General features: G+C 32.9%; 2 protein-coding genes across 2 annotated transcripts; one reads left to right on the top strand and one right to left on the bottom strand.

Annotated features, from left to right (window-relative positions):
* The first annotated feature begins 126 nt into the window (after positions 1-126).
* Positions 127-1434, top strand: LOC115694954 (uncharacterized). Its single transcript, XM_061117989.1, has 3 exons — positions 127-597; positions 675-831; positions 983-1434. The coding sequence occupies exons 1-3, from the start codon at positions 127-129 to the stop codon at positions 1432-1434; spliced, it is 1080 nt and encodes a 359-aa protein (XP_060973972.1).
* Positions 1435-4086: 2652 nt separating this feature from the next.
* LOC115695634 (uncharacterized) lies at positions 4087-5812 on the bottom strand. Its single transcript, XM_030622686.2, has one exon. The coding sequence runs from the start codon at positions 5535-5537 to the stop codon at positions 4293-4295; it is 1245 nt and encodes a 414-aa protein (XP_030478546.1). The 5' UTR covers positions 5538-5812; the 3' UTR covers positions 4087-4292.
* Positions 5813-24496: the final 18684 nt, after the last annotated feature.

Raw genomic sequence — 24496 nt, forward strand, 5'->3', positions numbered from 1 at the left:
TTATCACGAGTATGAATATGCTTTATTATTTTTTTTAACTTGCATTTGCTATAAAGACTTTATGGCTATTTCATATGTATTTCATATACTCTTTAATATTTACAGGATAATTTTAAATTAGAAATAATGGCAGAAACTGATGAGGAGATTGAGTTACAATCGGCGTATCTAGCTACATATCTAGTTCAACATTATTATACAACATACATTGAAAAGACTCATTGTATGAATTCTTCTCAAACTGGTCATATGTGGTTGATGGAAATATTACAAGGAAATGAAAGTAGATGTCATAGAATGTTTAGGATGGAGAAGGGTGTTTTCATTAAATTATGCAATGAATTGGAAGCTAATTATGGATTTAAGGGTTCGAAGAGAATGTGTGCTCTTGAAATATTAGGCATGTTTTTATTTACATTAGGTCACGGTGCTGGAAACCGGTTGACACAAGAGCGATTCCAGCACACAGGCGAGACAGTTAGTCGATATTTCAATAAGGTTTTAGATGTTTTATGTCATATGAGTGTAGATGTATTAAAACCTAAAGATGTTCCTGAAGAGATATTGAGAGATTCTAGATACATGCCTCATTTTAAGGTAAGTCATACTTTAAAATTATACATTTTTTTTTTCTAGCTATAGTATATTTTTATAATTTAGTGTTCTTTTTTTAGAATTGTATTGGCGCAATAGACGGTGTACATGTGAATGCCGTAATTCCTCCTGAAGATCAAGTACCGTTTGTTGGTAGAAAAGGGGTACCAACTCAGAATGTCATGGCAGTATGTAATTTTGATATGCAATTTATATATGCATATGCCGGGTGGGAAGGTTCTGCTCATGATACAAGAATTTTTTATTTAGCTTTACGTAGTTCAACTTCAAATTTTCCAAAACCTCCCCAAGGTTGCCATCTAAACACATTTATAAATTATTAAAGTTTTATAATTTTTTAATTATGTTTTTATATTTTATTTAACAGGAAAATATTATTTAGTAGACGCGGGATACCCACAAATTACAGGTATTTTAGGACCATATAAAGGCCAAAGATACCATCTTCCACAATTTCAACGAGGTAGCAAACCTACTGGCTATAAAGAGGTATTCAACCAGGCACATTCTTCTCTTCGAAGTGTTATTGAAAGAACTTTTGGAGTATGGAAGAAGAGATGGAAAATATTAAGAGATATGCCTAGTTATCCATACCAGAAGCAAGTAAAAATAGTGATTGCATCAATGGCCTTGCATAATTACATTCGAAGGCATGCAAAACGTGATCGACATTTTGAGAAAATTAGAGACAATCCAGATTATTGTGCAAATAATCAAACGAATATTGAAGATGAAGATGAGACCATTACAACTTCAAATTTAAATGAAATGAACAATATCAGAGATATGATTGCTGCAAGTTTAATGGGACATAATTAAAATATATTCATATATATTTTGTCAAATTAAATTGATTGTTATGAGCAAAATTTGTAATAATCTAAAATTATTTAATAGATAATATTTATGTTGATTTTTTAATTATTTTTAAATGTCTACTAATTATTTTATTATATATACAAAAATTAAATATTATAAAAAAATTATTATTATTTTCAATAAAATAAAAAAAAAAATTATAAATATATGTTAATATGTATGAATTTATTTGAATAAATACATATGATACCTATTTTGGTCATTGTATATTTGACAACTATATAATCATTTAGTTTACCAAACACTTTTATAAAACTTTTTAAACTCACAGTTGTTTTAAAATTATATTTACCAAACACTCAGCAGCTTTTTCTCACAGCACTACATAATGCTTTTTCTCACAAAGATACTACTGCTTTTTGCCACAAGACACAAGCAACTGGCCCTTAGACTTTTAAACAACTATTTTCCTCACATTAAAATGGTAATTGTACATATAATTTTTTTTTTTTTACTTTTTTATAAATATGTATAGATTGGATTGGATCGGTTACTTTTACATGTGAATCAATATCCAATCCGTACAAGTGTGAATTTTGAATTTTTCAATCTAATCCAATCCGTAGAGTGCATATATCCGCACTTTATGAATTGATTGATTGGATTAAATCGTGCAAATTAAATTTAGTCAACTATTTTATAAACACCCTATGTATGTACGATATTTAATTCATATAATATCAAAATATTTTAATGGGTGAGTTTGTATTTTGAATTCATTAATAAAATAATAACAAATAATTCTTAGACTTAGTCAAGAAAAATAACAAAGAGAATATTCTATCTTCTAAAAGAACATATTCTTTAAAGAGTTGGAGAGTAAAAAATAAGATTAAAAGAAGGTAGGGAAAGTCTACATATAATACCATTAAAAAAAAAAAAAAAAATTCCAAAACTGGTAGGGGTATACCGAAACTCGGTGTGCTAAAAAAAACTTAGTGAATACTAAATTTTATTAGAATTATTTCATAAATACATACAAATAATAAAAAAAATTACAAAAATATAGTTGTATAGAATTTTAAATATTTTTATAATTTTATTTACAGAAAAATATAGTCTTTTAGAGTTCGTTTGGTACGTCGTATTACACCATATTATATTGTATAACATTATATTGAATTGTACTTTATGTAATATTTTTATGTAAAATTATATGTGATATTAACTTTTATGGACACCTAAATATATAATATTTTAGTATAATGTAAGTTTAACATAGTATTATATAAAAATATGATATATAATACAATACAATACAATGCGACCTAATACGACATTACAAACAAGCCCTTAATGTATTTTTATATTCTACATTTGTTATTTTGTTATTGATTTTTTGTTATTGTATGTTATTTTTTGTTATTTTAATGTCATTTGAATGTTATTTTTCTGTTATTCTTATATGGTTTTATAATTATTTTTGTGTTATTTTATAAAATGCTGTAAAAATGTAAAAAAAAAAAAAAATATTATAGTAATTGCATTGATCTAAATGATCGTGTAATATATATAAGGGATAATTACATAAAATACTATTTTTTTGTAAAAAAAATTATATTTTTATATTTTTACGATTTTCATAGAAACAACACTAAAATAACAAAAAAACTACATAAAAGTAACATTAAAATAATATCTAAATAACATCAAAACAATAACAAAAAATAACATACAAATAACAAAAAATGAACAACAAATTAACAAGAGTACAACATTAAAAGAACGTATTTTCTGTAAATAAAATTAAAAAAATCGTAAAATATTTAAAATTATGTGAAATCGTATTTTTGTAATTTTTTTGTTGTTATTGTGTATTTGTGATATAATCTCTATTTTTTAACGTAATACTTTTAGTCATAGAATTTTTTTAACTTTAAATATAATGGGATAAATACTATTTTAGACCCGTTGTTTTGCAAAAATTATTAATTAAACCTTTTATTTTGTTAAATGACAAAATAGACCCTATATTTTCCAAAACAGTAAAATAGGATCCTGAGTTCAATTTTTAACAATTTTATTTTATAATATAATCAACTTTTAGACAATTTCTAATACGAACATATACAACTAGTTTTGTCATAACATCTTTAGATTAGATTATTATCAAGTTTTGTTTTGACAAAAAATCAGTTTAAGGTCCTATTTGTACAATTTTGGAAAACATATGGTCCATTTTGTATATTATATACCCACTTTATTTTATCTGTTTTAATTTTTATCTCTTTTTATATATTCTTTAAGTTAATATAAATTATATGCTAGAATTAAATAGAGAATGAAAGTATATTGGGCAACCCACCCAAAAAAAGTAAGTATATTTTAATAAAATATAATATAAGAGTATTTTTAATTAATAGATAAAAAAAAAATATTTTTCAACATATCCTGTCTATTTTATTATTTAATAAAATAAAAAATCAAATTATTAACTTTTGTAAATCACAATCTAAAGCTATTTACCCAATATAATATTTTGTACAAACCAGTCCAAGGTTTGACCAAGTTTGAAACTTACAAACTCACAAGATAAACAAGTTCAGAATTGCTGCATTTTGCATGTGAACCAATCTAAAAAACAAAACCCCATCAACAAAATTTGCTTCTCCTCCTTCTATTCATTCTTTTAATCTTTGAACCATAGAAAAGAATATTCTAAAAACTAATAATTTACATCTATGAACAAAAAAAAAAATGTACACATATGAATTTACATAAACCAAAATAACAATCTAATTAAGTTATAAAAACAAAAATGAATTTGGCTTTTTTTTTCTTTCTTCTTTTTGGAATCTCTAAGGTGAAGAACCCCATAAGACCTCTGCAACAATGGTGGCAGCTTCAGCATCAGAAGCAGAGGCTTCTCTCACTCTAACCAAAATCAATTGCTTCAGAGCTCTCTTCTCTCTCTGTCTCAGACCTTCTCCTACCTCTAGCTGAACCCAAAACCTAGCTACACAGCTCGCAAATGGATGACTCGCCATAAACCTCTTCTCTCTACTATTCTCTCTTATCCTACTCTCAATTCTGCCAACGCTCACTTCTCTCTTTTCATTCTCATTTTCACTTTCATTATCTTCTTCGTCCATTTCGAACCGACCCAAATCGATTAAATCCCCACCCAGCTCCGATCTCTGCAACTCCACCAGTTTTCTTATCAGGTCTTGCTCGAGCATGGCGTCAATGGCTTCCTTGCGTCCAAAGTAACCGATTTCGAGGACGCAGTCGAAGGCCAGGACTCGAATTTGCAGGTCTGGGCTGCTCAGGAAGCTAATGATTTTGGGGATTTGGCCGTTGGATTCGATCTCATCGACCAAAGGGGACTTGATTGAACGAATCAGAGAACAGAGTACTCCGATCGAGTTTGCGGACGCCATTGTTGTGATCAGAGCTTTGATCGTCTGACCCATCAACACTTGGCCAACAAACACGTCTTTGTTGAATCGAATCAGAGCCGAGATGGCCATGGCGGAGTGTTCCCGAATCATCATGGATACGGAAATGTTAGGGTTACAGAGAACCGATTCAAGAGAAGAGAACAGTTTCGATTTCAGTATCAAATCCTGTAACTCGCGATTGAACCCTTGAGAGACTCGGTCCTCGAACTGAGTCAAGAGCTTCACTAACTCGTCCTCGTTGTGCTGAGACGGTTCTCGTAGACATCGGCTTAGACACTCAACGCTCTCTCTGTCAATCCAGGACTGGATTTCCGACTCGATTGCGGCGGCGACTCGGGACAGGGAGTGAGTCGTGAGTCGGCGAGTTACGAACGAGGCAAGTCCGTGGCGAGCACGGGAGCTTTGGAGGGACTGGACCAGAGCTTTGAGGTGAGAGAGGTGTTTTGATAGAGTAGAGAGATTTGGGTCTTTGGAAAGGATGTTGTCGGATTCGGTCTCGAGCTCAAGCAGAGGTTTAATGGAGGACGAGTTGGAATCGTCCGAGTCAAGACTCGGATTGTTTTGTAAGTCGTGGGAAGCTTGTTTTAGAGCTTCGAGGACTTTCAAGACTGATGGGGGCTCTTGTTTTTGCGAGTCCTCCATGGATGTTAAGCTCTTCTTCTTCTTCTACACAGAATTTTATCACAGTTGTTTTGGTCTTGACTCTTCTCTCTCCAAAATCTTTCTCTCTCAACAACCAGTCATGTTTTTATTTATTTGATTTAATTTTAATAATATTATTTTCGTAAGTAGAACTACCAAACACGTTTGTTAATAAGCTTCTTTTTGTTTATTTATTAGTATTATTTTTGGCTATTAATAAGACAGCCACTTGGATTCTGCTCTTTTAATTTTATATATAATGATAGAATTTTGGTTTTTTATGTGCTTTCTAGTCCTTCCTATCTTTCTCTCTGTCTTATTTTATACATATTAAAACAAACAAAAATGAAACGGGTAAATCATGACATGATAATGCTTTTGAAGATTTTAAAAAGGTTTTAAGGAGAATATGGTGGAACTTTCAAAAATTAATTAAATAAATATATATATTTTTTTTTTCGGTTAAACCCTCTCAATTGTCATCTAAGCTCTTGTATTTATTTGCTACTAAACTATTAGCAAATTTAAGGTGTCATTCGGTTAACTGTCACTATGAGCTGTTTATATAGACACTCTTGTATACATAATACATTTATAATGGTGCAACTAATATTGTTATTTGAAAATTATTTTTAAAATTAAATAAAATTATAAAATATAAAAATAAAATATTTAAAAAATATATATTATAAATTTTGAAATAATTTTTATATTTTTAAAATAACAATATTAGGTGTACCAATATAAATTTGACCCATGTACAAAAGTGTACCCATAAGTAGTCTATATTGACAGTTAATTGTAAAAAATAGATGACGCCTTAAATTTGCAAGCAGTTCAGTAATTTGGAGGGTTTTACCGTCAAAATTTGAGCTTAGAGGGTTAATTGCAAGTGAAGTGATAGTTGAGAAGGTTTAGCTACAAGGAACTCTTAAATAAATAAAGTTTGTTTTTGTTGGAGATTATTTTACTAGGATCTAGATTTACTATCATGTATGTTATTTAACATCTTAAATATGAATTTCTAAAACAATAGAATTTAAACACATATAAAGTTCAAGAAACCTTACATTGGTTGCATCGGAATTAAATGACTCATTCCACTCAGATCTCTAACCCTTGTATCATTTCTGTAGAAGAGTATCACCAAGATCTGAGCCCGATTCTCCTTCAGTTGATTGGATTCTTCACAGTCTTACACACTATGATTGAGTACCAACTTGCTATGCGTGGGCATGTACTCTATCACTATAGGGTTCGAAATATTGAAGAGAAATAGAGGGAGAAGGATTCAAAATTGAAGAGAGATAGAAGGCTCAAAGTTTGACTGAAAGGCTTAAGTGCATCAACTGTTATCATCTTTCAATTTGAGTCCATCACTATCTATTTATAGGAATCCTTCTAGGTTTAGGTTTGAATTATTTGGCATTAAAAAGTTGATAAATAAATGGTAAAAATAACCAATAGTGGCCGACCATAGGATGTGGGCCCACCACTTGTAATTTTGCCATTTTTAACTATTTATCCTATTCTTTCATAAATGCCATATTTTCCAATTCAACCACTTAAATGCCAAAACTATTTATTTAATAATTAAAATTAATTATCAAATAATATTGTCATTTAATATATTTATTAATTAGACTTATTAAAGTCTCTTAATTAACAAATAAACTCTAGAATCTCTTTTTTTTTCACAATTAAGTCATAGCTTAGTGAAAATTCATAAATAAGACATAGTCTAATTTAGAATTATAATTGATTAATTAAAATCAACTAACTGAGTCTTACAAGCAGTATTATATCAACTAGTATGTGGACTATGGGCCTATATTACCGAGCTTCTAATAAGCAGATCTAGAATTTACCAAGTAAATTTGTTAACTTATTAATTCCTCCTTACACCACTGTAGATTTGGAATTCCACGCTCAATGATATAGAACACTATATATGTTTCACGATATAGATATGCTATGAAAATTTAACCATCGTTCTAATATAATCACTTAAATAAGAGCTCTTCTATTTATCTCTATTAAGCCAAGCTCGAAGAAAATCATCAATTCACTTCTATGTCCAAATAGAAGCTATAAATTCCATATTTATGACTAGCGCTTCCACTCAATTGTACTATCATGTTCCCAAGATGTACGTGTGACCTGAACCAAATGGTAGGCTTTGACTAACAACTTAAATAGCACAAATAATACTCTTGAGATCGAACCTAACCATGTCAGGATTAAGATCTTTTGATCTAAGATCAACCAGTGATATTGACTTAGATAGATACAACGGTAAGATTATAATATCTTTACCAAGTTCAATATCGGTCGCAGTCCAATGTATACTCCATACATTTGATACTAGCATACTTTACCAGTGTTCTGAAAAGAAGATAAACACTTATCCAAGGTGTAAGTAAGCTTTATAGCTGACTATCACATCAGTGTAAATCTAGTGCACTGATGAATTATGGGACATTAACTTTTGAAGCATATAATCACAATTATCTTCCACTGTGTTGGCATCACTGTAATTATGAATAACTATATGTTCTTGACTCAACAGAAATTGTACACATTAAACCATAAACATGAAAACTACATATAAACATAAATGACTTTTAATCTTCTATTGATAACAAACCAGATTATATTGAAATGTGTTTTATTTAGGGCATAAAACTCTAACATACTCCCACTTGCACTAACATAAAACAAGTAGTGCATTTTAATCAATCTATTGCCTTGATATCCATATCAAGTGTAGTGTACTTGCCTAAACCCAAATTACAGAAACTGTAAGTCTGTGGTAAGCAACTGCTCTCTCTACCCTTACTTCCTTTGTGTTCATAAAATATTATGCAACATCATTTTTCTATATGCATTACTCATCTAGGGATACTGTTAGGCTAAAATTAGTCTAAGATTCGGGTCATATTTCGGTTAGTTTTCACTCTTTGTTTCTAGTTTTAGGGCTATATTACGCTTGATTCGTTTGTTTCAGGTCCTCGGGCATTTAAAGAAAGTATGTACAAGAATTGAGGAAAAATGGTGAAAGAATCGAGAAGAAAAACCAAAATTGGTGTCGCTGCCTGTTCCCGTCGCGACGGGGAATTTGCCAGTCGCGACGGGAACTGGCAGAAAGTTTCAAAAAAATTCAAAGTTGAACTCCCGTCGCGACGGGGGCTTTGCCAGTCGCGACGGGGACCCAGTGACGGGATTTTTGGGTAGTTTCGTAATTTCACGAATTTTAAAGATGAGAATTGGTTTAAATAGAGGGAGTTCGTGAAAATTAGGGTTTATTCAGAATTGGAACCCTAGAAACAAAGGAGGAGGCTAGAAGAGCGGCTTGTGGCGACCCGAATCAATTGCTTCAACTAGTTCTTTCTCTTCTCTTTAATTTTTCTATGTTCTTTTCTATTTCAATGTTAATTATGGATTTGATTATGGATGTTTTGAACTAAACTCCTATTTAGGGAGAATGATGAATGTTGTTTAAGTTTTCCTAGTTAATGATTAATTGCCATTCCTCCATCTTGATTGTGAACACTATTCATATTTGTGTTTAATTTCCATGTGCAAGATTGATCACCTTTTACATGTTTTATGATCTCAATTCAAAATCTGAAAAGTGAGAATTGAGAATGCTAAAATTGGATAGTCTAGGTTTTGATGTGAAACGAAAGTATTTACATAGCCTTTGTGACATTTAGATTATTGCTTAATGCTGATTTCATGTTGGTTTAATTAAGAAATTAATTAGAGAGCATGAGATTTAGAACCTAGAAGATCTGAAAAGAGCTAGGTTAATTCATAATCTGTCATTCACTTCAAGAGAAGGATAGCATTTAAACATTAACATTGGTAACTTAACAGCAGGATTCGTCTCCCTATTTTCTTATCTTGATTAATCTTCCTTTATTATTTTTAATTTTCTGAATTGTCTTATTTAATTCATAAAAAGCATTCTTTTACCAGATAGAATCAATAGTATAATTTAGTAGTAATTAGTCCAATTCCCTGTGGTTCGACCTCACCTGTGTGAGTTTACTACTTGATTGTGTATACTTGCGTAGTGATTATAAATTGAGCAACAAGTTTTTGGCGCCGTTGCCGGGGAATTGTATAAAGATTGATATTACATAAAATTATACTAACTTCTACTTTGGTTAATTCTTTTTGCTTATTTCTAATCTGTTCCTTTTAGATTAAATTTTGTAATATTATTAAAAATTAAATTTTGTTCTGATTTGGTTTTTCTTTTTAGTTTTAGTATTAATTTTATTGTTTCAAATTTTTATCTTTTTAGTACTAATTTAGTTTTATTTTATTTTTATTTTTTATTTTACTAATGTTGTACTTATGAGTTTGACCTGCAAGATAAATCCAGATGCTATATCTTGAGGATTTTGCCCAACAACACAATGAATCATTCTATTCTGCTTGGAGGAGATTTAAAGAGCTTGGAGAGAGATGTTATCCCACTTTCTCAAGTGGATGTTTTACGTGGCTCTTTTATAATGGACTTGATGATGAAACAAAAAGTTGGGTGGATTATGGAGCAGAGGTTACTGGAGAGCCTTTGTTAAGGAGAGGCCATGAAGTAGTAAATTTGTTGAATGATATGGCAGATTTTGATTATGATTGGCATTGGAATCCATCACTTCAAGGTTGGAGTCATCAATACCCTCCTTATTGTCCAAACTCACCCCAACCAATTGAAAAAGAGGAGGATATACTATCACTTCCAAAAGAGATTAATCGATTGGCGGACATGGTAAAAGCTCTATGTGATAATTTAATGGCGCAGGATTCAGAGAGTTTTAAGGATAATAACTCAAATAACGAAAGTTATGAGAGTTGTTTGAATACAGTAGAAGCACCATCAGATGAATACATAGAAGAGACTGAGCCTAGAATTGAAGAGAAAGAATCCTTTGAAGTGGTTGACAATTTGGATACATTGGATGCTTGCTCAACAAATGATGAACTCAATTTGGTGAATGAAGAAACATCCATCCTCAATGATGAAATTATTGAAGATCAAATCATAGTCAAGGATGTAGATGGTCATGAGGAAACTGAACAACCAATTGAGAGGTTATTTGAGAAAAGCAAGAAAGAGGTGCCATTGGTGGTAGAAGAATCACTTGTAGTTGTTGATTTGAGGTTGTCAACACCACTATATTATGAATCACCAATGGACCCTTATTTTCCACTAATGCCACATTCTCCATATTGTATTCTCTTCGAGTTACTAAAGGCTTCTCCCCAAGCACATCATCCAAAGTCTTATGTTGTTGGTGCTGACTTTTGTTCAAACTCATCGCTTGCCAAGCTGGAGGGCGAGTACAACAATAATTTTCAAGTTATCTTGCATGATGCTTATTACGGGCGTCAACCGCTTGTTGATGTGGTGCGCAGGTAAGTATCTCTCAACCACAATTTTATTTTAACACATTGGGGACAATGTCATATTTAGTTTGGGGGGAGAGATTTAAAAATTTTATTTTCTGCACTTTAATTTTTTGTGTTAGTTTTTTTTTTCTGTTTTAGTTAAGGAATGGCAATAAGCTTGACGATAGTTGTATACTGTTGATTAGTGTGATGTGATCTGAAATTGTAAAATAACTGTGTGCTTGATTCTGTTAACTCTTTGGATTAGTTTGGATGCTTAGAAACCTGTGTTTATCTGCAAATATTCAATCTGTGAAAATTGTTATAATTGTTTTACTATGGTTTGTGGTAAGATTGACAGGATAGTTTAGAACTTGCATTGTAACGTCCCCGTTTCAAGCCTCCATTGGGTCCTTACACCCACGGAATGAATGGCTCTTATACACGAGTACGTCACTCTGGCTGCTTCATGGACTGATGACTGACCCTACAGACCAACACGAGTGTTTTCAGCGTGCTTTGTCCTCACTCACACGCATCCTGGGAAAACTTCCCAGGAGGTCACCCATCCTTAAATTACCCCAAGCCAAGCACGCTTAACTGTGGAGTTCTTTCGAGATGGGCTACCGAAAAACAAGATGCTTCTTGCTAACATAGGTAGTCCCACGACTACATAATCTCAAAATTACTACACAATCATCACCTTCAATTCATCTGGGATTCCAGACAATACTCATAAATTGTCTCACCTTTGGTAACGCTAGATCACTTCTAAACAAAAGATTTTGTTATTTGAATCAATTAGATCGATGCCTCCATTAACTACTCATTTTCTATATTCCACATATAGCTCATATTACATTCACACATGCTATATAAATCTCCGTAATTAACAAATTACGATTATTTACTCACTTATAGCAAAATTTAAATTTTATGCTGAAATAAATTAGTAGGATCATAATCCCACTTATTACCTGATTAATTCATAATATCAATATAAACCCTAATTATTTACCATTTAACTTATCGGGATATTACATGCATGTTTATTCTTTTGAGACGAAATCCTTGATAGTGTTCAATTGGAATATGATTTAGGCATTTGTTGGATAGTTTGAGCCTTTCAAGCCTATCGTAATAAGATGTATCCCTAGTTAACCTTTTGAGCCTAAACCTGTTATGTTTTTCACCCATCGATTTGAAAAATTGCAACCACGCTATTAATTTTTCTTCACCATGTTATCCATGATATCATAAGCTACATAATTAGTTTGGGGGAGGAGAAACATTTAGTTGGAGGAAATAGTGAGAGGGAGAAAAAAAAAAGCTTGTAAGATTGAGAAGAAAAAAAATTGTGTCATTCAATGTCACTGAAAGAAAAAATAAAATATGAAAAAAAAAACACAATAAAAAGTAAAAATATGTGTGAAGAAAAAAAAAAGCGAAAAAAAAAAATTCAGTGATGTTGAAAAATAATAGAGATGTCTTCTATCAATCTTGGTGAATTCGGGAATATTATGGGATCTTAGAAGAAAGAAAAGTAAGAAGCTTGTGGGTTCTGTTCGTGTGCTTATGATATCTTGAGCAAAAGTTGTCTTTTGCCTATCCCTGAATATCTGAGCCATACTACCTAAAGCCTTGAAAAGACCTAATGATTCCAAAGAATACAGTCAACATTAGTGGAGAAAGGTAAGCATGCAAGCTTATGAGTTATCGGGTTGTGGAACTGTTAGAAAGAGTAAAACTTTTATAACGATGTTTCACATTTGAATAAATTTCTGCAGTTGTACATAAGTGTTATATACTGAGCATCTAAATTAATTGTTAGAGTTGGTAGAATTGAAATTCTAGTTTGCGCAATAGAAGAGAACAACACATGAGGCAGTAGTATTATGATTATCTGATAGCGTAGTTAGTAGTTAGTAGTTAGTAGTATTTATGTTACTCGAGGGCGAGTAAGAATCTAGTTTGGGGGAATTTGTTAGGCTAAAATTAGTCTAAGATTCGGGTCATATTTCGGTTAGTTTTCACTCTTTGTTTCTAGTTTTAGGGCTATATTACGCTTGATTCGTTTGTTTCAGGTCCTCGGGCATTTAAAGAAAGTATGTACAAGAATTGAGGAAAAATGGTGAAAGAATCGAGAAGAAAAACCAAAATTGGTGTCGCTGCCTGTTCCCGTCGCGACGGGGAATTTGCCAGTCGCGACGGGAACTGGCAGAAAGTTTCAAAAAAATTCAAAGTTGAACTCCCGTCGCGACGGGGGCTTTGCCAGTCGCGACGGGGACCCAGTGACGGGATTTTTGGGTAGTTTCGTAATTTCACGAATTTTAAAGATGAGAATTGGTTTAAATAGAGGGAGTTCGTGAAAATTAGGGTTTATTCAGAATTGGAACCCTAGAAACAAAGGAGGAGGCTAGAAGAGCGGCTTGTGGCGACCCGAATCAATTGCTTCAACTAGTTCTTTCTCTTCTCTTTAATTTTTCTATGTTCTTTTCTATTTCAATGTTAATTATGGATTTGATTATGGATGTTTTGAACTAAACTCCTATTTAGGGAGAATGATGAATGTTGTTTAAGTTTTCCTAGTTAATGATTAATTGCCATTCCTCCATCTTGATTGTGAACACTATTCATATTTGTGTTTAATTTCCATGTGCAAGATTGATCACCTTTTACATGTTTTATGATCTCAATTCAAAATCTGAAAAGTGAGAATTGAGAATGCTAAAATCGGATAGTCTAGGTTTTGATGTGAAACGAAAGTATTTACATAGCCTTTGTGACATTTAGATTATTGCTTAATGCTGATTTCATGTTGGTTTAATTAAGAAATTAATTAGAGAGCATGAGATTTAGAACCTAGAAGATCTGAAAAGAGCTAGGTTAATTCATAATCTGTCATTCACTTCAAGAGAAGGATAGCATTTAAACATTAACATTGGTAACTTAACAGCAGGATTCGTCTCCCTATTTTCTTATCTTGATTAATCTTCCTTTATTATTTTTAATTTTCTGAATTGTCTTATTTAATTCATAAAAAGCATTCTTTTACCAGATAGAATCAATAGTATAATTTAGTAGTAATTAGTCCAATTCCCTGTGGTTCGACCTCACCTGTGTGAGTTTACTACTTGATTGCGTATACTTGCGTAGTGATTATAAATTGAGCAACAAGTTTTTTTTTTCTATACTGTTTAGTGCATTTGAATATATAGAAGACAAATCTCTAATTCTATTCAAAAATGGAATAGAGATAACACAGTTAAGAACTGTCTTCAGTTTGAATAACTTTCCAGTGCTTTCAAAAAAAACTAAGTTATTTAGCTTCACTGGTGGAACTAAATTATTATAGATGAGTTTTTACATCCGTCTAGAATAATTCCTCCACCCCCAGAGTAACCACCATCTCTAATAAGTTATGAGTTGGCGTAGATAAAAGGATTCTAATATACACCCCTATTATCTCACATATATGTAACTTTCAGAATTTCTTCCTTGATTGTCTCCTAATGTTCCTTGTTTGATTACATCTTAGATGACTCCCAATCAACAGTAGGAGTCTAGTTAAGTTCGTACACAAGTGTACACTTAGCCTCTTACTATTGGTTCTCAGGGACATCTTGTTGTGACATTTTATCTTAGTCTGAAACTATAGGTTCCTTCTAGACTAAGTCACCAACATAGCATTCTAGTATTAACATGAAAGTAAAATACTTGCTTAAGATTAAGTAATCATAAAAGAGATACCATAAATTTTTTCATAAGGATTAGAGATTTTGACTAAATCATTCGAATAGACATTGCAAAATTCTCCTATCTTATCCTCATAATTCTAATAAGTTATTTCCATCCATATGAATGGTTAGATTTACTTTCTCAGTTATATTCTAAATTTCTTATCATGATCATAACATAGTATCTATCACTAGTGTCATCCAAATAAAGATGGACTAGAATTTTAAAATTTTCCCACTCAGATAAGGTACTGTGATACTATGTCCAAGAACTTCCTTGGTATCAATTTCTATTACTACGGTAACATATTAATTGGAACAATTATAGGATCAAGAATAAGTTCTAATAGTTTGCTAATTTATTTATTATATTAAATCCATGTCTAATCAAAATATGTGTGTCATAGAGATACTGTGGTGTATTGAGTATAGTCTAGAGTTTAAAATAAAATGAACTACATATGTCAATAGCTTCTTCCACCCCTAAGTGTTGTAGAGATCCTGTGCAGTTATGAATATAATCTAGAGTTCAAAAGATATAAAAGATCGTTGAACTGCATATATTACTTCTTAACTTCTTCCACCCTATCAAATCAAAAGATCTTTTTATTAAGAAAAACCTTAAAAATTTCTTGAGAATAAATAATTATTCATAAATATTGAATTTAAATTCTGAGTGTTTATGTGATATATCTCTTTGCAGAGAATATTATACCATAGATTTTGCATCAATAATAAAACACAAACACATACAATCATGATAAATATATAAATAAAATTGGTATTGGCATACAAGTTAAAGAAATATGAAGCCCAATTTCATAAAAGCAATTCACAACGAAAATTTCTTAAAGAAATTTTTTATTAATAATCTCAAAAATGTCATAATGAATTGTCTGTAATAATATGAAATAGGGATTAGAATCCCAAACTAATTAATTGAAACTAAATTGTTCATAAACTAAAACAATTAATTCAAAAATTAAAGAAGATTTCGAGCTTCATCTTCACTTGGACAATCTCCATCCTCCTGTCCAACCATCCGACTCAACTCGCTGGGATAGCAATCCAAGTTTAAGCGGCTGAAGCTGAAATAAAAAGAAAATGAACATGGTTAGTAGATCCAGAATTAATAACCAAAGAGAATAATAATTCTCTAAAACACATGATTTTATAACAAAGATAGAAATACCTTGTTTCTTTGCCAAAAACTTAGGACACTGGGGTTTTGAGTGGCCCTTTTCGTTGCAATAGAAGTACTTTCCTTTTTGCTTTGCATTGGGATTAGAAACTTTTTTCTTATTAGATGTATTAACAACTTTAAGATGCTTCTTTCTATTCCTCCACTTCTTCTTTTTGCTGGGTTTCGAAGTTGAGGCAATGTTTGCCTCAGCCTTGGCCGTACCATTACCAGTGCCAGAACTAGGAGCTTTGTTTCCTCCTTTCTGTGGTCCTCCAATCAAATTCTCAAATGTCTGAAGGTTGTTGATTAACTCGTGGAAGTCAAAATTCAACTTGTTCATGACATAATTTAAGGTGAAGGGCAGAAAAGCTGGAGTCAAACTATTCAAGATCAAACTCACTTGAGTTTCCTGATCTAGAATAGCTCCATGATTCTCAGCTTCCTAGAAGTAACTTGCCATCTGGAGCAGGTGATCACGCACCATCTGATGACGTTTCACCCGTGCATTGATAAAATTCTTGGTCGCCTCAAACCAAGCTTGATCTGATGCCATCCCAAAAAGTTCAGTTAACTGGTTCATGATATCTGCAGCCGTGAGAGTATTGGTAAACCTTGTTTTCAAGGTGTCGACCATGCTAGACGGCATAAAGTATCGAGCTTTGTTGTTATCATTCTGCCAACACTCGAACTTTTCCTTGACTGCCTTGGTCGCATTCTCACCTGGCTGCTCAGGAGCCTCTTCAGTCAACACAAACAAGGCATTTTAACCTATGAGATCAATATTAATGTTCTCTTTTCATTTGACAAAGTTAGCTCCAGAGATCTTGTTGTCAGTCAACAGTGACACCATGGGGTTGTTCATAGTCATATTGGGTACTACAAATATCAATTTATAGAAATCAAATAAGGTTTAATACAAAATCATACACATTCAGAAATTATTAAGCGCTTAGCAAGTAGGAATGCCAAGTGAAAATACAAAAACAAACAATCCTAAATAATTTCTAAGGTTTTCAACAAACTGATACAGTGCTTCGTATTGGGCGAGAGTCAAAGATATCAATCATTGAATAGAGCAGTCAGCTCAACTAAAATGGACACCATTCTAGTAACATTTTATTCAATCGAAAAGAGAATCTGACGTTGCTTCGTTTTAGTTGAGAGTCAATGTCATTCTTATTTCATGAGCTTCTACCATTGTTTCATACCTTATAAGTCCTACTCTTAGCAGCCACTATTCGAATGGACGTTACTAAGAATAAAACACTTACAATAATACTTATCTTTCAAGATTCTACGACGTTAAATTTCTAATAAACGTCCATCTGTTAGGGATGAATCTCACTAAAACAAGAATTATGTAGAACCAACAATGGGGATCGAATATCCTTATAATAAAGCTCATTATTTAAAGTGTATTTTTATCTAATATTTATTTTAAGGGATATTGGCGGCTAAACCACCTGAACTTTACGTTTTGTAACACTTAACCACAAAAACCAAAATTTTGGCGACATAACTGTTGGAAGTTATTTTACTAGGAACTTAGATCTACTCACAAGTATGTTGATTTAACAACCTAAATATGAACTTCTAAAATGATATGAAATTAAACACATAAGAGTATCAGAAATCTTACAGTGATTGCAGCGGAATATATGTCTCCTCCCACTCAGATCTCTAACCCTTGATTCCTTTCTGTAGCAGAGTATAATCAAGATCTGAGCCTGATAGTCCTTCTTTGTTGTTTCTGAATTCTACACAGCCTTCCTCACTATGATTGAGGTATTACTTGATGTGTGTGGGCACTACTCTAGCACTTATACATTTCGAAACAGTGAAGGAAGAGAGAGAGAGAGGGTGGCGGCTCAGAGAGAATTTTCTGAGAGAAAATTCTTTCAGAATAATGCTGTGAAAAGGTTGTACAGTTGTATGCAACTCTGAAGCCTTTGCCTTCTATTTATAGAAGACCACCAAGGGCTATGATTGACATTTGGAATTGAAAAAATCAAAGAGAAAAGGAAGCTAAGTGGCCGGCCTAGGCATTGTGGAAACAAGGCTTGCCACTTTTCTAACTTTCCTTTTCCTACACTGATAGTTTCCTGTTTTGTGAAAAACTGCCAATTCCATTGTTCAACCACATTAATGACAAATCTAATTATTTAATAATTAAAATTAATTATCAAATAATATATTATCATTTATTTTATTAATAATGAAACTAATTAAAGTTTCCTAATTAATAAATATGCCCTTCAAAATCTCTATTTACTGTTTTGCCCTTAATAAGTGATAAATTCTCAAATAGACAAGTCCATCTTGAGAATTTTTAATTGATTAATTAAAATCAATTAAATGAGTCTTACAAGTAATATCATCTCAACTAGTGAGGGGACCATGGGTCTATATATCCGAGCTTCCAATAAACAGATCTAGAATTTACCACTTAAATTCACCGACTTATTAATTCTTCGTTGAATCCACACATAGAACTCAGAATTGCACTCTCAGTATATAGAATGCTCTATATGTTCCACCATATAGACACATTATTAGTTATCCATTGTTATAATCCTAATGTGATCAATGATCCTCTATATGGATGATTTACACTGTAAAGGGACTTAAATTACCGTAACACCCTACAATGTATTTTATCCTTAAAACACTTAACCCTGTATAAATGATATTTCAACTAAGTGAAATGAGTACTCAATCATTTATCTCGTTTGGTTAAGCTCGAAGGAAATCACCATTTGCTTACTATTCGCCAGATAGAAGCTATAGATTCCATATTTATGTTAGCGCTCCCACTCAATCGCACTACCGTGTTCCCAAAATGTATGTATTGCCCAGACTAAAGATTAGGCTTAACTAACAAATCAAAGAACACGAATAATACTCTTGAAATTAAGCCTAACCATATCAGGATTTCGATCATGTGATCTAGGATCAACTTATGATATTGAATTGAATAGATGTTTACGGTAAGTTTCAAAATCTAATTCAAAGTTCAATATCGGTCTATTCCAATGCATACTCCATGCATCCAACCTGAGCTTTACTTTAACCTATGTTCTGGAAAGAACATAACATTTCTCCAAATGTAAGTAAACTCTGTTGTAGATTGTCATATCAGTGAAACCCAGTGTTCTGATAAATCTAGGAATACTTTATTCACATAGTCATGTTTATTTTCCACTGTGTTGACAACACAATAAACATGTTCAAGTATGTGAAAGGGGTTTGGATGAATTTATAAATCAAATAGACAAGCAATTGATTAAGTGAACCAAAACATACACAAGTGAATGAAAAATTACTTCTGTTACTTTATTGATATTGAATAATTTGGATTACATTGAAACAGAGTTTTATGTAGGGCATAAAACCCAACAAACTCCCACTTGCACTAATATAAAACAAATCAGTACATTTCAATTAATCCTAAATTCTGACGGTGCTTTTCGAATGAAGTTACTGCCAAGACTTTGGTGAATGGATCAGCCAAGTTATCCTGCGTATCCACTTTCTCCACCAGTACATCCCCTCTTTCCACATATTCTCTGATAATATGATACTTTCTTTCTATATGCTTACTTCTCTTATGGCTCCGAGGTTCCTTACTGTTGGCTATAGCTCCAGTGTTATCACAAAGCAGGACTAGAGGCTTTTATATTCCAGGAACTACACCAAGACTGGTGAAGAACTTCCTAAGCCAGACAACCTCTTTAGCTGCTTCAGCCGCAGCTATGTATTCTGCCTCCATGGTAGAATCCGAAATCGCAGTTTGTTTAGCACTTCTCCAAACCACTGCTCCACCCCCAAGAGTAAACACCATCCCAGATGTAGATTTCCTGTCTTCAAGACATCCCTGGAAATTTGAGTCTGTATAGCCTAAGGGATTTAAAGCACCACCCTTGTAGACTAATACATAATCTCTTGTACTCTTTAAGTATTTCAAAATATACTTAACAGCATTCCAATGTACCCTTCCTGGATTTGACTGATACCTGCTCACGATTCCAACTGCATAGCATATGTCAGGTCTAGTACATAGCATAACATACATTAGACTTCCAACTGCAGAAGCATAAGGAATTTTTGCCATGTCTTCTATCTCTTGAGGATCAGTAGGACACTGTTCCTTAGATAGACGGATACCATGTCTAGAGGGCATGTTTGCCCCTTTGGTATTGGTCATGGAAAATCTCTCTAGAACTTTGTCAATGTAAGCTGTTTGAGAGAGAGCAAGGGATCTGTTCTTCCGGTTTCTGACAATCTGAATACCAAGAACATAGGCTGCCTCACCCAAGTCTTTCATGTCGAATTGAGTGTCAAGCCATTCCTTGATGTGAGTCATTTTCTTGATATTGTTTCCAATGATCAAAATGTCATCAACATAAAGGACCAGGAATACTACCACTTGGTTTTCCTTGAGTTGGTAAACACAAGGTTCATCTTCATTCTGATGAAAGCCGTAGGTCTTGATGATCTCATCAAACCTTTTATTCCATGAGCGAGAAGCTTGCTTAAGCCCATATATGGACCTATTTAATTTGCAAACTTTATTCTCCTGCCCAGGAAGAACATAACCTTCTGGTTGCTTCATATAGATGGTTTCTTCAAGAAGCCCATTAAGAAAGGTTGTCTTGACATCCATTTGCCAAATTTCATAATCTAAAGCGGCAGCTATGGAGAGAAGAATCCGGATGGATTTGAGCATGGCAACAGGACTAAAAGTTTCCTCATAGTCCACACCTTCTCTTTGGGTATAACCCTTGGCGACCAGTCTAGCTTTGAAAGTTTCGACTTCGCCTCCAGCACCTCTTTTCTTCTTGTAGACCCATTTACATCCAATTGGACGAAAATCTTCAGGTGGTTCTACATATTCCCAGACTTTGTTCTTTTTCATGGAATCCATTTCTGAATCCATACCGGCTGACCATCCCTTCTATTGCGGACTTGCCATTGCCTGTTTATAGGTCAATGGGTCGTCATCAATACCGTCACCAACGACCATATTGATTTCACCATCCAAGCCATGACGAGATGGTTTTGTAGAAACCTTCCCACTACGACGAGGAGTGGTGACCTTCTGAACAGGAGCTTTAGTAGTAGTTTTCTCAGTTGCTACAACTGAGGGAGTGGGGTGTTCCTCTTCTTGAGTAGAAGAAGATGGTACATTTGAAGGAACAGTATCTGTGAGCATTTCTAATACAATTTCACTTTTCGGTTTGTTGTCTTTCATATAGTTATCTTCAAGGAAAGTAGCATTTGTAGAAACAAACACTTTGTTATCCTTGTGACTAGAATAGTCCACCCCTAGTCTCTTTTAGAATTTCCGACAAACATGCAAACCTCAGTTCGCGATTCCAGTTTGCCTTCTTTCTTTCTTAAGACGTGAGCAGGGCACCCCCAAATCCTATAATGGCGCAAACTAGGTGTGCGACCATTCCATAGTTCGACGGGTGTCTTAGGGACTGCTTTAGATGGAACAACATTTAAAATGTCGTTTGCCATTTGAATAGCATATCCCCAGAAGGACGTAGACAGAGTTGAATAACTCAGCATAGACCTAACCATTTCTAAGAGAGTGCGATTTCTTCTTTCTGCAACTCCATTCTGCTGTGGAGTGCTTGGGGCAGTATATTGGGATTCAATTCCAAGTTCAATTAAATGATCTTTGAACTGCATATCCATATATTCTCCACCCCTATCAGTTCGCAAGATCTTTAATGTTTTACCTAATTGGTTTTGAGCCAAAGCATGAAATTCCTGAAACTTTTCAAACGTTTCAGATTTCTTTTGCATTAGGTAAAGAAAACTATATCTAGAGAAATCGTCAATGAAAGTGACGAAATACTCATAACCTCCTCTGGCTTTTACATTCAGCGGTCCGCAAACATCTGAATGTACTAACCCTAGGGGTTCTTTGGCACGCTCTCCCTTTGCAGAGAAAGAACGTTTGGTCATTTTTCCTTCTAGGCAAGACTCGCAGACTGGCAGTTCTCCTAAGACGACATTTTTCAATGGACCGTCTTTGGTTAGCCTATTGAGTCTATCAAAACCTATATGACCTAAACGTAAATGCCATAGATAAGTTTGATCATCATTATCAATCTCTTTTCTCTTAAGGCTTCTAGGTTTAGCTACATTGAAAAGTTCAGTATTTAGTGAGATTTGAGTATCAGGTCTTAAAACATAAAGCCCTCGTTCCATGTTTGCAACACATATATGAAATCCATTACGAGAAATTGAACAATTTGAACTCGAAAAATTCAATATATAAAAAAGTGTCTGTAAACATGAAACACTAATCAAGTTTCTACTAAAATTAGGAATATATAAAACATTCTCTAAAAGTAAAAACTTCTTAGAATTAAACTTGATTCGGGTTGTTCCTCTTGCTTTAACTGATACCAACTCGCCATTTCCAACTTTAAGCTTTAACTCATCTGGGTGAAGATTCTCCCAAGTTTCAAGCAGCTGCAATGAAGAACATACATGGTTAGTAAATCCAGAATCAACAATCCAGGAGGATTTGTCGTTCTCTAAAACACATGATTCAAATACAAAAGCATCACCTTCGTTTGAATTGTCTAGAAGCCTGGGACATTGTTCTTCTTTATGTCCCTTTCCATTACAATTCGCACATAGAACATGATGTCTGATAATTGTATTTGAAGAAGCAGCTTTGTTAGAGCCCTCATGCTTAATCTTCTTCCTCTGATTAAAGCTTGCAATGCTAGGAGGTCTCATTGCAATCAGATCCCGCTCATGGGCCCTCAACTCAGACTCGAGTTTGTCCATGTCGGAGGAGTTAGGATTGTTCAATAAATAATATAGAACAAAACTGTTATACTCCTGAGGAAGACTATAAAGTATGAGTTTTACCCATTCTTCCTTTGATAAATCAATTCCTAGTAGATTTGCCTTTTGGAATTTCAGATTCATCAACAATAGGTGCGAGTTAATGCAACTACCAGGATGCATTTTCACACTATTGAGTTCTTTTGCAAAGATACTAACTAGGAGTGGATCGGGATGAGGGTTATTCATATTGGCACTACAACATATCAATAAACAGAAGTAAGGTTTTGGTTCTATAAATTCATACACAGGTTCAGAAAACAAATAATCACTTATGTTATAAAAATACTAAATCTAACATAGTTTATTTTCCAAGGTTTCCAACGAACTGATACAGTGTCCCGTTTAGGCGAGAGTCAAAGCATCATCCATTGAATAGAGTTGTCAATTCATCTAAAATGTCAAACATTCTAGCAACCTTTTATTCGATCAAGATTGGAATTCAGCGTTGTCCCGTTTAGGCGAGAGTCAAGGCAATTCTATTTTATGAGCTTCTACCATTGTTTCGTATTCTTGTAAGTCTTACACAGTCGCCACCATTAGGGTGGTCATGAACCATATAAATAAACCTATAAGAATACTTATCTTTCGAGATTAAACGGCGCTAACTTGCTAATGAACGTTCCTCCATTAGGGAGGATTACTCACTAAAACAATAGCTATGTAAAACCAACAATGGAGATCGAATTTCTCTTGATTAAAGCTCATTATTTAAACATGTATTTTGTTTAATCATTTATATTCCATATCTCAATAATGAAATATTACAAATTAAAGTAAAAAACTTTAATTAAATTTCAAAAATGGAATAATTTCGAAAAATATCTTATTTAAGTTGTTTAGAAAAATCTAAATACCCAACTTAAAAATATTCCTCAACCAATGACTTAATTAAATATTACCAATTAAGTAGTAACCACTTAATTTAGAAGATATTCCATTTTAAGTTCCCATATTTGGAAAATATCAACTTAAAAAATATCTAAAGAATCTTAATAACCACTTTCCGAAATTCCCCAACTTAATTTATAATAGGAAATTCAAAAATATTCAAATCTAAGTTGATTTGATAGATTTAACTAAATCTCAACTTAAATAGGAATATTTAATGAAATTATAAAATTAAGATTCAGAAAGAATTTATATGGTTATAATTCCATATTTAATTAAAAACAAGAAAAATACATATAGCTTTCCAGAATATAACTATTTAAACTATGTTTTTCTTAAATTAATTTCAAGGAAGAATGAAATTAATTATGTTGCTAATCAATTTTTTATTAGGTCAAACTAATATAATTAACCTAGCACAGTTATCCAAATCAGGCAAATGGGCCTTCACAATTGGGGTTGTTCATGTGAGGGGGGGCTGGGTCCAGTATGTCGCACCCACTTCTAAGGCTCCCAACTCTCACACAAGGCCCAAAAGAGAGGAATTTAACCTTAAAATGAATAACTGTTATTAATTGAATAGGCTCACCACTAAATGAGCCTAGATAAAATCTATCAGTTATGATATTTTATTTAGCAACAACCACCTATATGTATCTATAATAGAAATTAAACATATAGGCTCACACAGGCATACACATTTAGATGGATCCTATCATGTTGCTAGGTCATACACAGATGAAAGAAGTTTGTAAAAAATTACCTGTTACAAATTATTTACTTGATCTATCATCAATTGAACCTTTGGTTAAAATTAGATCATTGGATCTATCATCAAGTTAACCAAGGCAATTTAGATCAAGCAATAATAGGTT

This window comes from Cannabis sativa, chromosome 6 (assembly GCF_029168945.1).
Source record: "Cannabis sativa cultivar Pink pepper isolate KNU-18-1 chromosome 6, ASM2916894v1, whole genome shotgun sequence".
NCBI classification, from domain to species: Eukaryota; Viridiplantae; Streptophyta; class Magnoliopsida; order Rosales; family Cannabaceae; genus Cannabis; species Cannabis sativa.

Excerpts from the sequence above, each read along its gene's own strand:
- LOC115694954 (XM_061117989.1), top strand. The coding sequence starts at position 127 with ATGGCAGAAACTGATGAGGAGATTGAGTTACAATCGGCGTATCTAGCT. Across the intron at positions 598-674 it reads GATACATGCCTCATTTTAAG|AATTGTATTGGCGCAATAGA; the intron begins GTAAGTCATACT and ends TTCTTTTTTTAG. Across the intron at positions 832-982 it reads TGCATATGCCGGGTGGGAAG|GAAAATATTATTTAGTAGAC; the intron begins GTTCTGCTCATG and ends TTTATTTAACAG.
- LOC115695634 (XM_030622686.2), bottom strand. The coding sequence starts at position 5,537 with ATGGAGGACTCGCAAAAACAAGAGCCCCCATCAGTCTTGAAAGTCCTC.